The following is a 14,389-nucleotide window of genomic DNA, read 5'->3' as shown; positions in this document are numbered from 1 at the left end:
CATATTGGACTCTAAAAGTGTGGTCCCTAATGTTACTTATTTTTTCAGTTTTCGATGTCTGCTTTTTAAACTCTCCTTTCTGGGGGATCCCCTCAGCTTTATCTCCCATTATTTCTTTTGAGGTTTCTGTGTCTCTTACTGTGTTTTGTTGCCAACATTCCCCTCCCTGTGGTTCTCTGAATGTTTTCATATTTCTCTTTTCCATCTTTAATGTTTTTCAAATGGCTTGGTAATCCTCAGTTGTCTCTTCTTTTTAATTTGTTTTCTGTTCATGTTAGGCACTTCTTCAAATGGGCCCGGTAGTCCCTAGGTTGTCTGCTCATACTTACGGGTGGGGACTCACTCTGACTGGGAGTTCTGAGCGTGTGGGTGGGGCTTGGTGGACTGAGAGTGTTTGCTCTGGGGTGATCTGGCTCCGCAGCTTCCCTGGGAAACTTCCAGTGAGTAGTCAGCATCGTTTGGTACTTCCTCTTGGGTGGTCAGATTTTATGGAGAAAAATCTCCCTATCTCCTGCCTGGGGGGTGAAGGCCTGGCTTTCCTCCTTCTGGAATCTGAGAGGCATAAGGCTGGGCTGTGGCTCATCTAGTACGCATGTGTTCGTAGCCTGTGTTCATATAATTCTGTTCTCAGCGCAGTAACCCTGCCCCTCAGCTCTGCTTGCAGAGCCCCGTGCAGAGAGCTTTCTTCTACCCTGTCAAGACAGGAAGGAGAATAAACTTCCCTGTCTCATGCTGGGCGGTGTTGGAGACCTGGGTGTCCACTACGAGTCTGAGTACCTGTTACGTTTAGGCAGTCTTGGAAAAACCAGTCCTTATTTTTAGCCCTCACCCTTACTTCTAAAGACAGAGCTTTGGGGGAATTTTGTAATATACCTCAGGTGGTTCTCAGCTCTCACAAGTCATTTCTCCTGTGCCAGTATTTTGTTGCTCTCATTTTTTCCTTGTAGGCTTATCGGCTTTTTAAGACAATCCCTTTACTATCGTTTTATCAGGGTTGGGGAGGGGAGAAAAAGATTCTTACGTTCAGTTCACGTGTTTATCTGGAAGCCCCTCCCTGAGTTTCTTAGAAGCCTAAAGAGCTTGTAAAAATTAACTTAAAAAAATAAAAAACTTGTAAGTAGTTTATCCTGCAGTTTTAGCTAGTTTGTAATTGGAGGTTTTCAAGCTAGGTCTGTAATTTTGCTTCTCATTTGATCTTCATGAAGGCCTTGTGGGATTATCAGGCCCCTCTGGCAGAGGAGGAAACAGCAGCATTTTCAGAGGCCAAGTAAGGTGTCCAAGGTCATTGCTCTCAGCGGTGGTGGTGGGACTTGCACTTCAGGTGTTTCTGACTCTGACATTGATACTTGTTCCACTGGCTTAACCCACCTCCTCTAGTGATAACACGGCACGGGGGTGGGCTGTGTGTTCTCTGGGAACTCAGGGCACAGTAAGCGAAGGGGGAAACGTCTCTGCTGCAGATGCTTTATGTCTCTACCTTCTTGGCCTGTTTCAGTGTAAGGAGAGGATGAGGCCCGTGAAAAAGGCACTGAAACAGCTGGACAAACCCGACAAAGGGCTCAATGTGCAAGAGCAGCTGGAACACACCCGGAACTGCCTGCTGAAAATCGGAGACCGAATAGCCGAGTGCCTTAAAGCTTACTCCGACCAGGAGCACATCAAACTGTGGAGGAGGTAACCCGCCTGGGCCTCCAGTTGCCCGCTCTGATTTGACAGACAGAGAGAAAGAGATTTCCCTTTGTCTTGTAAGAGGTGACATATGCACGTAATGAAATGTTTTCCCCCCAGTGAAAGCCATCTTTGGCAACACACCTGCAAGGTTTCAGTTTTACATTCCTGAAATAGGCCATTCCACTGAGACCAGTCTTGTGAATGGGTTGGATGATGTCATTAATTTACAAGAGAAAGACAGACTGGCTTTGCTGGCCTATTCTCAGAATAAAGACTCAGCCTTTAAACGAAGGTGTAGAAATCATCTAGTTTTATTATTTTACCCATCTGAAGTTGATACTAAGATATATTAACTAATTGGTTAGCTTTCTGCTAACACAGGAGGGGAAACAGGTTAAAGTCACCAAATTGTGATAATTACATAACTCGAGCAGTAATTTGGATTAATCCTCTTAATACAGAACTTCAATTTGTAAGGCATCATGACTTATATATATTCATTTATATGTTTACTTTTCGTATTTTAAGAAAATACAACAAACTTCTCAAAGACAATTGTAACATTAATCTCTTTCCATAACCCACCGTTACTTCTATACTTCATGGTCAATATAATTATTATCTTTGTGTAATATGCCCAATATCAGTGGATTGGTTTTGGCGCAAAAATGGTTTTAATAAAACCTTCTATCGTGATGCCATCCATAGCATGCGTCACACTCAGAAACTTTTTTAAGTTTTAAAATGTCACTCTTCCCCTTTACACTGTTAACAGTGTAGTTTTATTCCTTGTCCCCTAGCCATCTGGCTTTCTTTTAATCAGACTTAATCCCTATTGAACGATAACAAAAGGTCAGCCTAGTACACAGATCCGTAGGTTGGGCTTCCTGCTGTGCACCGGGCCTGTGTGTGTACATGCAGCAGGCACTGAGTCCTGGCTGGCAGTAGTTCATAGAAAGCTCTTGCTCGCTCCTGAGGAAGGGTCCATCGTGAAGTAGTAACTGCAGGACCAAGTAGAGTAGGAGTTCCCGGAAGGAGAAGGCACATGCCGCCGAGGGGTCAGGAGGTGCGCTTGAACTGGTCATGGAGAGCAGAGCGGACTCCGATGAGGAGCGTTCTCAGCCTTCAAGGGCCCGTGGTGGGCCGGGGCGGGGGCTGGGAGGTTTTTAGCCTTTAAAGGCAGTTTGTTAAGATGATTGACGTCCTGTTACAGAAGCCCGTAGCAAGGAAGGTGCACGGCTTTCTCCGTGGTGCACCATGTGTATGCGGGGGGGGGGGGGGGGAGCCGGCTCCGTGCTCTGCGAGGGGCGGGGCTGCTTTAGAAAGAGCGCAAGGGTGTGAGGCATCCGTCCCAGCTCCCCGAGAGGGCCTGAGTCTCTGTGCTCTAGGCCCCGTGTGGCGCGCTCCTCCCCCGCCAACACGGGCGCTATGTGCCAGGCTGAAGGCAGCGCTGTTGCCAGAGACTGGGGGGCGGGGGTGCCTCAGTTTTAAGGAAAAACGAGGCTTTGTTGACCTCCGGAAGGAAAGAAGGGGCAGCAGCCACACACAGCTCCCCGGCTGGATGTAGGTCCCCGCCTGGGAGGTGGTGGTCCTGGAGGACTGCGTGGCAGGGGCCAGGGGTGCAGAAGGCAGAGGCAGACTCGGGCTGGAGTCCCGGGTGGCAGTGCGACCGCGGAGCGGCCTGAGCTCTGAGACAGAACCCTGGTCTCCGGACCTCGGTCGGACGCCGTTGACAGGAGCATGTAGAGGTGTGCGATTGAGGCAAAGACCTGAAAGAATATTTTTCTCTAACTTCATTTCTACACTTGGAGAGTGTTGCACAGTGAATTTAATAGCTTGCCATCAATCAAAATTGAAAGGAAAGTTATTTTTTTAGTTTTGTAATTTACCAGAAATTTTTTTTTTTAATAGGAACCTATGGATTTTTGTGTCCAAGTTTACAGAATTCGATGCTCGAAAATTACATAAGTTATACAAGATGGCTCATAAGAAAAGATCTCAAGAAGAGGAGGTAAAATACAAATTTAATCTTCATTCAGACAGATAAAAACCAGTTCCACAGGAAAATTCCTTAATCACTGTTTTCCCCGGGGAGATGATTGTAGAAGCACAGGGTGTTGGTGTTGGAGGGGGCGCTGGGTCTCTCCCTGCCTTGTCCTGTGCGCCCTGCATGTTAGCTGTGCAGTGGCTCGGCACGCGCCACGAGCACACCTAACAGGACCCGATGGGAGAATGGCCGGTACGTTTATTGGCTGTGTCAGGCAGGGCTGAAATTCTGACAAGGGGTCATTGTCCTCTGTTCTTCTTTCCTGGAACCATTTATGCGTGTTTTCCTGCAGACGCACTTGTCTATTGCAGCTTACAAATGCAGCTCCTGACAGGTGGCAGGATTGTGGGCAGAAAATCCTTTTTCTGTTCTTTTCTGGGCTCTGTGAACTTGGTGTCCTCGCGTCTGTACCGAGGGTCCACACTGCTCGCATGAAGGCGCTCACAGGAGTGGGGGCCGAGAAGCCGCCTCCGCTTTGGTGTAGCGGGGCGGGCGCAGCAGCGACTTGGCCGGCGGTGCTGCGGCGGTGTTCCCTGCGCGGCCAGGCACATTTGCAGACTTGCTGACAAGGCATGTGGGCCCAGCCCAAATTAGCCACTAGGGCCCGTCTGGAAGCGTTTATTGCCTACTCGGTACCACAGCAGCCTGGGGGAGGAGAGGTTTTATGTCTCTCGGTCTTTGCTGTACCCTCGGCCCCTGGCACAGTGCCAGCACAGGGCAGGTGCTCAGAAGTACGTGTCGTGCGCCCAGCACTGTGTTGAGCCATGGAATGGTACCCTGAAGTAACTAATAATTTTAAAGACAAGAACACAGACTTTCCTTTCTAAGAATTTAGTTTAAGGAGATAATGAAGGATTGAAACATGTTTGTAGTGGAAATAACCTTAATGTTCAGTAGTAAGAAATAATTAAATAAATCATGATATATCCATATTGGGGAGTATTATTCAGCCTTAAATGTAATATTGTAGAAATAAGTATTCACCTGAGATTTTCACAATATATTAAGTGAAAAATAAAACCCAATAACATTTGTGTTTAATATACATGTATTAAGGAAACACACCAAAGTGGCTTAGAAAGAAGACGTGGACCCAGTTAGACGAGTTGGGGCTGTCTGTTTCAGGTAGCCTGAGGCAGCAGGTGGGCTTGGCTTTACGTGGAAGGGGAGTCGCTGAGGACGCTGGCAGCCTGCGTGCCTGCTCCGTGGCCTGGGTGGCGTCGAGCAGTCCGGGCCTGTGCGTACAGGCGCGCGCCGGTGGACTCGGCCTAGCAGGGTAGCGCCGCAGGTGGAGCGCCGAGAGCGTTCCTGCGGTGGGAGCTCAGCGGTGCTGCTGGGCTGGTTTTGGAAAGAAGGTAGTAAATGACAGGTCGGAAGCCAGGGGGGCACTGTGTGAAGGTGATGATCTTTATACCGTTCTTGGGAATGCAGCCTGGGATCTTGAGCGTCTCTGGTTTCCTTTTACTCTCTAGGAGCAAAAGAAGAAGGACGATGTGATTGGGGGTAAGAAGCCATTCCGGCCCGAGGCCTCGGGGTCAAGCCGGGACTCCGTGATGTCTCAGTCCCACACCCCGCACAGCCTCCACCCTCAGAAGTCTCACTTGCCTGCCTCCCACGGCCCGCAGATGCACGGACACCCACGGGACAACTACAATCACCCCAACAAGAGGCACTTCAGTAATGCAGGTAGGTCATGGGGCGGACTTGTTAGAAGAGGTAATGGAAGAAGAATCGTTTTATTTTCCAGAGACAGCAGCTGGACCTTTGTGCTTTACCCTCCACCATCACTTTATTGTCCTCTTGTTTTCAGAATGAGATAAAACATGAAATAAAAGTATGTCCTTTTAACCTAAAGAAGAACATAGCCCCCATAAACAAAAAAAATGATAGGCTGAGAGAAACAGTTTACATTATACATCACAGTTAAATGATGAAAGTTGTTAATATTGAAAGAACCATTGGAAAATGAACAACAAAAGGGTAACAAAATAAAAAAAGGTGTAATTCCAATTTTTTTTTCCCCCAGTATTCAGCCGTGAGAGAGATAATGGTGGTAGTACATTCCTGGCTTACTGTAAGCTGAGGACGCCGTCTAGTGTGCATGGATGCTCACAGCTTCCCGAGTTTTGACACTTGTGTAATATGTACTGTTAAGCTTAGGTGTAAAATGTAAAGCCAGTAAACTGGGTCTTTGTTATTTGCTTAAAAGAGAAAATTGAAAAAAGAAAACTGGGCAAAAGCTGGAAATAGGGAACTCGAGCAGGAGCAGAACTTCAGACGGCCGTGCGACAGGGTGACCAGCAGAGCTCACTCGGCGCCTTGCCTGCGCTCGGGGCCACGGCCGGCCCTTCCCTGCCTGAGGTTTCCTGCTCTTTGGAATCTTACTCCTTCCCATCCTGATTGCTTTCGTTGCTCTTTGATGTCTTTAAACAGGTTCTTTTTTGTTTATCTGCCCTTTCTTAATGTTCTTGGCAATGCGCAATTTCTGCTGCAAGCTCTCTACTTGGAAGCAGAAGTTCGATGTCTTTTAATATTAAAAATCAAAAGAGGTCCACATTAGTTGATCACCATTTTATTGGGGTGGGGGCGCGGGTAGGTGATGACTGTACGAGGCCGTCGGGAACTGTCCCCGTGTGCTTAGATCTGGTTGTATTAGTTGTGCCGGCTTTTTCCTGGGATTAGGCTGGTTTTGTGTTATTCCTGTGATGTCACAGATTTTATATTCTGATCCTTTGAAAGAACTCTTCTTATTAAGCTAACTGTAGTCTTTTATTTAAACCCTGGATTCCTCATCCATCTCCTTAATAGCTCGGTACTCCTAACCAATGACCTACCTCATGGAGGGTTCAAGAAGAAAGAGAAGCACTGTGTGATTTCTCTGGAAATAAATGCGACTTGGCTTGGGTTTTAAGCATCTGCCCTGCACCACAGGCATTGACACCCTGTGTGAAATCGGACTTTCCACTTGGTTTGAAACCGTCCTCAAGTGCTCCTTTCACATTGTGGAGGTGTCCCATTTTGTTGTGGTTTGTTAATTCTTAAGTAGAAGTGTCAGGTTTTTATTTCTCAGTCCTCTGGCCTGATCCTCCCTGGATCAGTGATGAATTTAAGCCGCTGGCTGACTGTACATTGTTTTCATGGTATAAATTTCTAAGCTGCATAGTTTCCTTGATGGTGTTATTCTTTGGCTCTGTAGAAAAATGCTAGAAGACCAGCAACATGAGTGGAGACATTTATTTGGTGGCATGTCTTTGGTCTTCAGTTCGTTGTAGACAGAAGATTGGATTCCCCATGAGGCCACGTCTTTCCTCCTGGTTGCATCTCTGTGCCAGCTTCCCAAAGCCGCTATGACAAACTGCAACACACCGGTAGCTTTTAACAATAGAAATGTGTGCTCTCACAGCCTGGAGGCCAGAAGCTGAAATCAGGGTGTCAGCAGGTTGGCTCCTTCTGGAGGAAGTGAGGGGGGCGTGCTCCCCGCCGCTGCCGGGCTCCTGGGGGCTGCCAGCCGCCCAGTCTCTGCGTGCATTCCTCATGGCCTTCCTCCGGGGACACTGTCTCAGCTCGCGCTCGGCCTTCTCTCAGCAGGATATCTGTCATTGGATTGGGGGCCCTAAATCCTCAGGTTCTGAGTGGACACTCCACTGTAGCCTCCATTCCTGAGCTGCTGTGTTTTCACTACCTCTTTTGATTCAGATAAGCATGATCTTTCTATGCAGGGGAAGATGGAGGCTATAAAAAAGCTAAAACAACTTTTACTTTGGCTCTCCCCTCGCAAGTTAGCGCACTGACCCAGTTCCAGAGCTGCAGGGATCACTTGTACGGGAAGGGAGGTCGTCTTCTCACTCGCGCAGGCAGGGGAAGAATAGGAGAACCAGCAAGTGTAGTTTGGAATAATTTTCAGAGACTAGACACAGCTTATGGTACTAGCAGGTAAATAAACTTGAGACATATAAATGGAGGTTATTACCTTGCAGCTGTGAATTTCTGTAGTGCTATTTTCTGAGTTAATGTTCGGTTTTTCGAGTGACATCTCATTTTAATGGTCTGCCCCAGACTGGAAGTTAAGCAGGTAGAAATGAGAAGCGATAGTTAATGAGATTTCAGAAGGAGAAAGGCAGTGAATTTTCCTTTGCCTTAAAATGTGGAGGAAAAAATGTTAGGACTCATTAGTGATATGTTACCAGCCACAGAAGGGCCAAAACGGAGGAAATTTAATGTCTCTTTATAACATGTGCCTTTCAGTTTAAACTGTAGTGGAAGCGAAAATGCAGTCATTCCTTCCAGTCATGAGACCGTTCGTTCTTTTCCTGCAGATCGAGGAGACTGGCAGAGGGAAAGAAAGTTCAACTACGGTGGTGGCAACAGCAATCCGCCGTGGGGGAGCGACAGGCACCATCAGTATGAGCAGCACTGGTACAAGGACCACCATTACGGGGACCGGCGACACATGGACAGCCACCGTTCTGGGAGCTACCGGCCCAACAACCTGTCCAGAAAGAGACCCTATGACCAGTACAGCAGCGATCGAGACCACCGGGGACACAGGGATTATTATGACAGGTATGCGGAAGGCCCGGGGCACCAGGAGCTGGATGTTACGGGGGAGAGACAAGTGACAGACGCATTGATGTATCATCTAGCAGATGCAGTGAGCTGATAATCTCATCACGTGCCCAGACCCCTTCCCGAGTTTGAGCACAGGTTCAGGCCACCGCGGCGTCTTTACCGTGTTGTGGAGGAGCTGTGATGTGGGCAGCTGCCACTGTGCCGGAAGGATGGTTGAGAGCAGGGACTTCTGAGGGGTTTTTCCCCCCGAGGGCCGAGGGAGAGGTGAGGCTGGTGATTCTGGCCTTGGGCGCTGAAGAGTCAGTGCGGCGAGAGCTAGGCTAGGCCGCCCAGGCCAGGGCGGAGGCGCCCGGAAAGGACACCCAGAAGAGTCACTGATCCCACAGTTGGGAGGCCTTGAATGCCAAGTTACAGGTTTTAAGTTTTATTCTTGGGGTCATAGGGAGCTATTTGGTTCTTTCCCTGGCCTTTCTCTGGTTTTCTCACACGTACACTCCGAACAGTGTGCCCTGAATATTCAGCGTGGGAGGGGCCCTCTGCAGAGCTCGGAAGTGCTTGCTGTGTGCGGAACTCTCCTGTGCCCCCGTCCTGGAACTCCGGCTGCCTGGGTTCTGTTTCCGCCCCGCTGTCAGGCCGGGCGGTCTGCTGGGTTCTGGTCTGCCCTGTGCGGAGCCTGGATGCTCCCGGAAGGCCGTGAGCGGGCGCTGACCAGGCCCCTCTCATTAGTTCCCTGTCCCTCCGGAATCATCGTTTTGTTGCCTTACATCGGACATGATGTCTTGAAAACCTTTGTTTGCGTACATTTTGTCTCGGGTGGTTTTTGGGCAGGAGGGTAACCCTCATCCCCATTCCTCAGTCTCGACTGGAACCTGAAGTCACCCTTCATCTCTGTCTTTTTACGGAGGTGAAATTCACATAACATGAAGGAACTATTTTAAGATGAACAGCTCAGTGACATTTAGTACCTTCAGAGTGTGGCACAACCGCCACCTCTCCCAAGTTCACAACCCTTTCATTACCCAGAGAAAACCCTGTACCCACTGCGCTCACTCTCTCTTCTGCCTTGTCCCTGGCTCCTGGTAATTACCAGTGTGTATTCTGTTTTTGTGGAGTTACTTATTCTGGGTATTTTGTGTAAATGGAATCATACAAAATGGCCTTTGTGGACTGCCTTCTTTGAATACTTAGCATGTTTTAAAGTCTCATCCACATTGTAGCATATATCAGACTTCATTTTATGGCTGAATAAGATTCCATCGTAGGTATAGGCTGCATTTTATTTCTCCATTCACCCGTGGGCGGACACTGGGTTGCTTGTCCCTTTCGGCCATCGTAAACGCTGCTACCGTGACCCTAGGAGTGGAGCTGTTACTCATATGGTGCTTCTGTGTTTAACTTTTCAGGAACCACCTAACTTTTTTTCCACAGATGCTAAACCATTTTACATTCCTACCAGCAATGTAGGAGAGTTGCAATTTTCCCACATCTTTGCCAATGCTAACTTCCTGGTTTTTTTAATATCGCCATCCTAGTGAGTGTGAAGAGGTATCTCATTGTGGTTTTGATTTTAATTTCTCTCATGATTAATGTTCGTTAAGGATGTTGAGCATCTCTTTATATGCTTAGTGTCCATTTGTATACCTTCTTTTGAGAGATGTTTACTAAAGCCGTTTGCCCAGTTTTGAATTGGATTGTCTGTCTCTTTTGTTGTTGACTTGCACCAGTTCTCTTTTACTAGGATAACACGCAGTTTACCATGGTCCTAAGTAAAAAATTTAATATTCTTTGCATTGAGCCCATTTTTAAAAATAATTAACCTTTCACCTACTGTGGAATATCTAAGTTGATTGTGGCGGTTGCTCTTCCTAGTAAGTCCCTGAATAGTTTCTGTGGCTCTTTTTCTCCTGGGCTGGGTCAAGGACTATGAGTGTGTGTAGACCCTGCCAGTTTTCCTGCAGGGAGCACGGTCCAAAGGCATCCGTGTCCAAATGTGTACTTGTTTGACTGCAGCTTTGACGAGGCTTACGTTATTTCAAAGGATGTGTTTCGCCAATAAGGATAAAATAGCCCTTTGTGATTACTTTTTTGTTTTGGTTTTGATTCCTAGTAATGTAAGCACTTGCTGTGAGTCCTGTGGAAGTGTCCTTGAGTTTGAGCTCCTGAGAGAGCACCGAACAATGAAGTCTGGCCGTGGCCTCCCCGCTAACCCTTGCACCTCTGTTTCAGGCACCACCATGACTCCAAGCGGAGGAGATCTGATGAATTTAGGCCGCAGAATTACCACCAGCAGGATTTCCGACGAATGTCTGATCACCGTCCCCCGATGGGCTACCACGGCCAGGGACCCTCAGACCATTACCGCTCTTTCCACACAGACAAACTGGGGGAGTACAAACAGCCCCTGCCCCCACTGCACCCTGCAGTCTCAGATCCTCGCTCGCCCCCTTCTCAGAAATCTCCTCACGATTCCAAGTCACCCCTGGATCATAGGTCTCCTCTGGAGAGGTCACTAGAACAGAAAAACAACCCAGATTATAACTGGAATGTTCGGAAAACATAAAGGACAGCTCGGAAAACAGGGGAGAGCAAGAGTCATTAAGCACCTGGATATTTTTGGTCTGATCCAACAGGAGCCAGTTACCTAGACCAGTAAGTGGCGTTTCTGGACATGCTGCTGCTGTCAGCTCGTCGGCTGAGGGGCGCTTCCGGGAGTGGGGGGCTTCGGCTCGGTCCAGCTTTGGTTTGGTCACCACTCCTACACTCCGGCACCCCACCCCGTTCCAGCCTGGCTCTGGCCTCCCACTTCGATGGGTGCTAGGAGGAAGAGGTGACTTTTGTGTCCCAGCTTCACGGGCTGTTTCCCCAGTGAAGGAAGATGGGCGCTCGCTCATGAATGTGTTCTCGCCGGGGTCACTGTGCCCGGGACCTGGGTGTGGTGGTTGGGGAAGGAACGTGTGCATGAAGGCTGCCGGGACCTGCGGGGACAGCGGACAGTGCGTGACTGGGTTCGCGATGGTGTGACGATGCTGCTGATGGGGGGTGGGGTGTGGGGGTGAGTGGGTGGGCGCTCGCATCCTAGGACTTGAAGGGGGGAGCAGGCACACCCCCCCAAACGTGTTCTTGGGAAAAGTGATGCCCTTGGGCCTCGTTTTGTGGTACCCATGTTGCAGGGGGTGGGGGGGGGGAGAGGGAAACAACCCCACAATGGCCCCTTTCCTACAAACACTAATTTTTCTCACACTGTCTGTGCGTTTCGAAGGTGTGGTCCTTCTGAGTGGGCCTCCCGGGCCAGGGAGAGTTGGGTCTGCGTGGCTGACTTTTGGGTGCTGCTGAGGCAGCTGGAAGTCAGTGGGGGTCTGACGTGGTTGGGAGTGGGCAGGGCGGTGGGGGGAGTGTGGCCGGAAACTGGAATCCCTGGTGGTTTCTGACTCCTGTGACGAGAGGTAAAAGCCCGGGGCCTGGGGAGGCGGGGAGCAGAGGCGGGCCTGCTGGTCCGCACGGTGCTGGCAGGCGCCAAGCTGGGGTGCGCGTGGTGAGCGGGTGCCCCGGGTGGGGGGTGGTGCCAGGAAGTGCGGGGGGGGGGGGTCAGTGTTGTGCTAGGTCAGCATTTGCCGGTTGCAGTTCAGTCCCCTTTGCACAGCTCAAAGAAGTAGATGACACAGAGTCACATCTCCTGCCACTCATTGGAGGTGGACAGGTGAAACAAAAGTAAGTTGTGACCTGTGGTGAACAGGCTTCCACTGTTGTCATTAGAACTGCACTCAGTTTCTTTTAGAATGAGGTCAGCTCATGTATAGACCCAAGGTAAATTGGTTTTTCCCCCATGATAGGAATGATTGGGCCGCAGACAGCGAGTCAGGACCGGGAGGCACGGCGGTCCCGTCCCCGGCAGGCCTCCCTCCGTTTCCCTGCCCCGGGGCCCTGCGGTTCACTCACTGTGTTTAGAGCCTGCCAGTATTGTTAGTGTATCCAGAGGCCTTTCTGGATGGAGACAGAATAACTGACTTGAACATACTCTCCCGTCTGTGTCCAGGCTCGGAGCTGGTGGACACCCTTCCCTGGGGCGCACACAGCACTCAGCACCCCGGACTGACCTTGGGGCCTTCATGAAATCATCACCACTTGTTGCTGGTACTCTGGGCAGCACCGCCGATGCCTTTACTAACAGACCCCCGAGGTGCATTGCCCTAGGGAAGCAGATGCGGCTATGGTGGCTGTCGCCTCCTGCTGCACAGGGCATCCCCAGGCCGGCCAGTGCGGAGGCCCCGGGGGGGCCTGCGTCCTCACGGCTCCTGCCGGGAGTCCCGTGGGCCCGCCGCCTCCTTATTTACCTCCCCCTGGGCCTGGGGTTCTTCACCCTTCTCGTGTACCATGCATACCCCGAGGCGAAGCCCAAGGGACAGCAGGGGAGGCTGGCTACAGCCGCCCACTGAGCATGTGCGGCGACCGCTCAGTAGGGGAAGACAGGAAATCAGGTCTCTGCTTTGACCACCGTTACGTTCGACTTCTTGCTGACAATACTAACACTACCCCGTGTTTGAGTTGCCCAGGACAGAGAGGAAGGTGAGGTTGGCTCGCCGGGTCCTGGAGCGATGTCGGTGGGGATGAGCCCCCGCATCTTGCCCTGTGGGAAGCCAGGCCGCCACCTCTGGGTGGCACGGCGTTTCCTTTACCACGAAGGGGCCCAGAGGAGTATCAGGAGGCCCTGCATTTCAGTGCTCGTCAAGGGTTTTCACTGTTGATACGAGATGTTATTCCCAAAGATCTCATCATGAGGAAAAAGGAACCTCCTTTTCTTTGCATTCAGGACTTCGAGTGCCATATAATATAGCAAAAGGCAATATCAGCCAGATCAGTGTTAAATTGATTACAAAATGGCAGTATCCCCATAAAAACTTCTGTCGTAGGCGTTGAAGAATGTTTGAAGAGTGCGTGGGGAGAAGGGAGTTTTCTAACTGACCTCAGTCAGTCTGAATACTGTACGCTTAGATCGAACCTTGAAATTTGCACAGGTGCAAACTCCCTCATTGGGGGATGGGAGTCTGTGAGGATGGTCTTCCGTGGGGCCTAGCTTTGAAAGATTTCGTAACTGGGTAGAAAGAGCAGGATCAAGGAAGAGGGGAATTAGCCTCACCTGAAACCCAAATATAAACAAGGATTGACACAGCTACTGTCACCCTGGAAAAGGACACGTGACCCCCAGACTCAGCATGGCTGTCTTTCAGAGACGGCTAGAAACAGCCAGGCTCTCCACGGAGCCCCCCCCGGGGGCCCCGGCCCCTTCTCCCTCCTCCTCGTCATTCCCTGCGCCCTTCCCGGGAAACCAGAACACGTCTCGCGTCGTGCTGCAGACATTCTAGCCTGGCGTCTGGACGCTGCGTCAGGGCGTGCGGTGTAAACGCAATCCGGCTGCGAATCCACGCGGACGCTGAAATCCTACAGACCAAAACGCACTCGTCAGCAGGAGCAGGGGCCCAGGGCTCGCCCCAGGGTCTTCTGGCTTGTCTGGGGGCCGCTGTGTCGGGCGGGCAGAGCCAGGCCAAAGGTCCAGGCTGCTTTAGTCCATCTGCACCCCCTCGTTTGGGGACGGATGGTTTTTCTTTATTGTAAAATTGTGGACTTTTAAAACCTGTTGACTAAACAGTAATTAATTTATATTTGTGAAAAATGCCACTGTCCTAGTGATTTCTGATGTAAATAATGTTGTTTATATAGTATGTATTAAATTTTCCTACATTGTAAAACTGCTGTACTTTTGATTCTTGTACATTAAAAAGTGTTACTAAGGATTTGTAGAATTGGGCGGACACGTTGCATTGCACGGGCGGGAACTGACTGGCCGGGCCCCGTGTCCCCTCCTCTGGTCTCTGGGCGGTTCGGACTGTGTGAGAGGCAGTGAGATGGAGCCTTGTCAAGTCGGATTCCACATCCCCCCCCCCCCACCCAGCAGCAGTCGTGTCCGGGACCTCACACCGCACGCGTCTGAGGTCTGTCCCGAGCAGCCAGGGCTGAGGTCAGCCGTCCCTGGAGCACCTCTGGTCTGGAGCCCCTGTCCCCGCACTTGGTGGGGTGACCGGGCGGAGGTGCAGGTGCCCGAGAAGG

The 14,389-nt window shown here is 50.3% G+C and overlaps 1 protein-coding gene across 3 annotated transcripts in view; it reads left to right on the top strand.

Moving 5' to 3' along the window:
* Positions 1-11,319, top strand: part of CHD2 (chromodomain helicase DNA binding protein 2) — an 82,471-nt gene extending 71,152 nt beyond the window's left edge. For all 3 annotated transcript variants that reach the window (XM_054561958.1, XM_054561957.1, XM_054561959.1), the window contains 5 exons: positions 1,496-1,674; positions 3,583-3,682; positions 5,191-5,404; positions 8,035-8,281; positions 10,514-11,319. In XM_054561958.1, the coding sequence (XP_054417933.1) occupies positions 1,496-1,674; positions 3,583-3,682; positions 5,191-5,404; positions 8,035-8,281; positions 10,514-10,847 (1,074 nt within the window). In that variant the 3' untranslated portion in view covers positions 10,848-11,319. The remainder of the gene's footprint in view (positions 1-1,495; positions 1,675-3,582; positions 3,683-5,190; positions 5,405-8,034; positions 8,282-10,513) is intronic.
* Positions 11,320-14,389: the final 3,070 nt, after the last annotated feature.

This window comes from Pteronotus mesoamericanus, unplaced genomic scaffold (assembly GCF_021234165.1).
Source record: "Pteronotus mesoamericanus isolate MK-2021 breed Mesoamerican mustached bat unplaced genomic scaffold, CSHL_Meso_final scaffold_582, whole genome shotgun sequence".
Lineage (NCBI taxonomy): Eukaryota > Metazoa > Chordata > Mammalia > Chiroptera > Mormoopidae > Pteronotus > Pteronotus mesoamericanus.
This window is presented reverse-complemented; position numbering and strand designations above follow the sequence as displayed.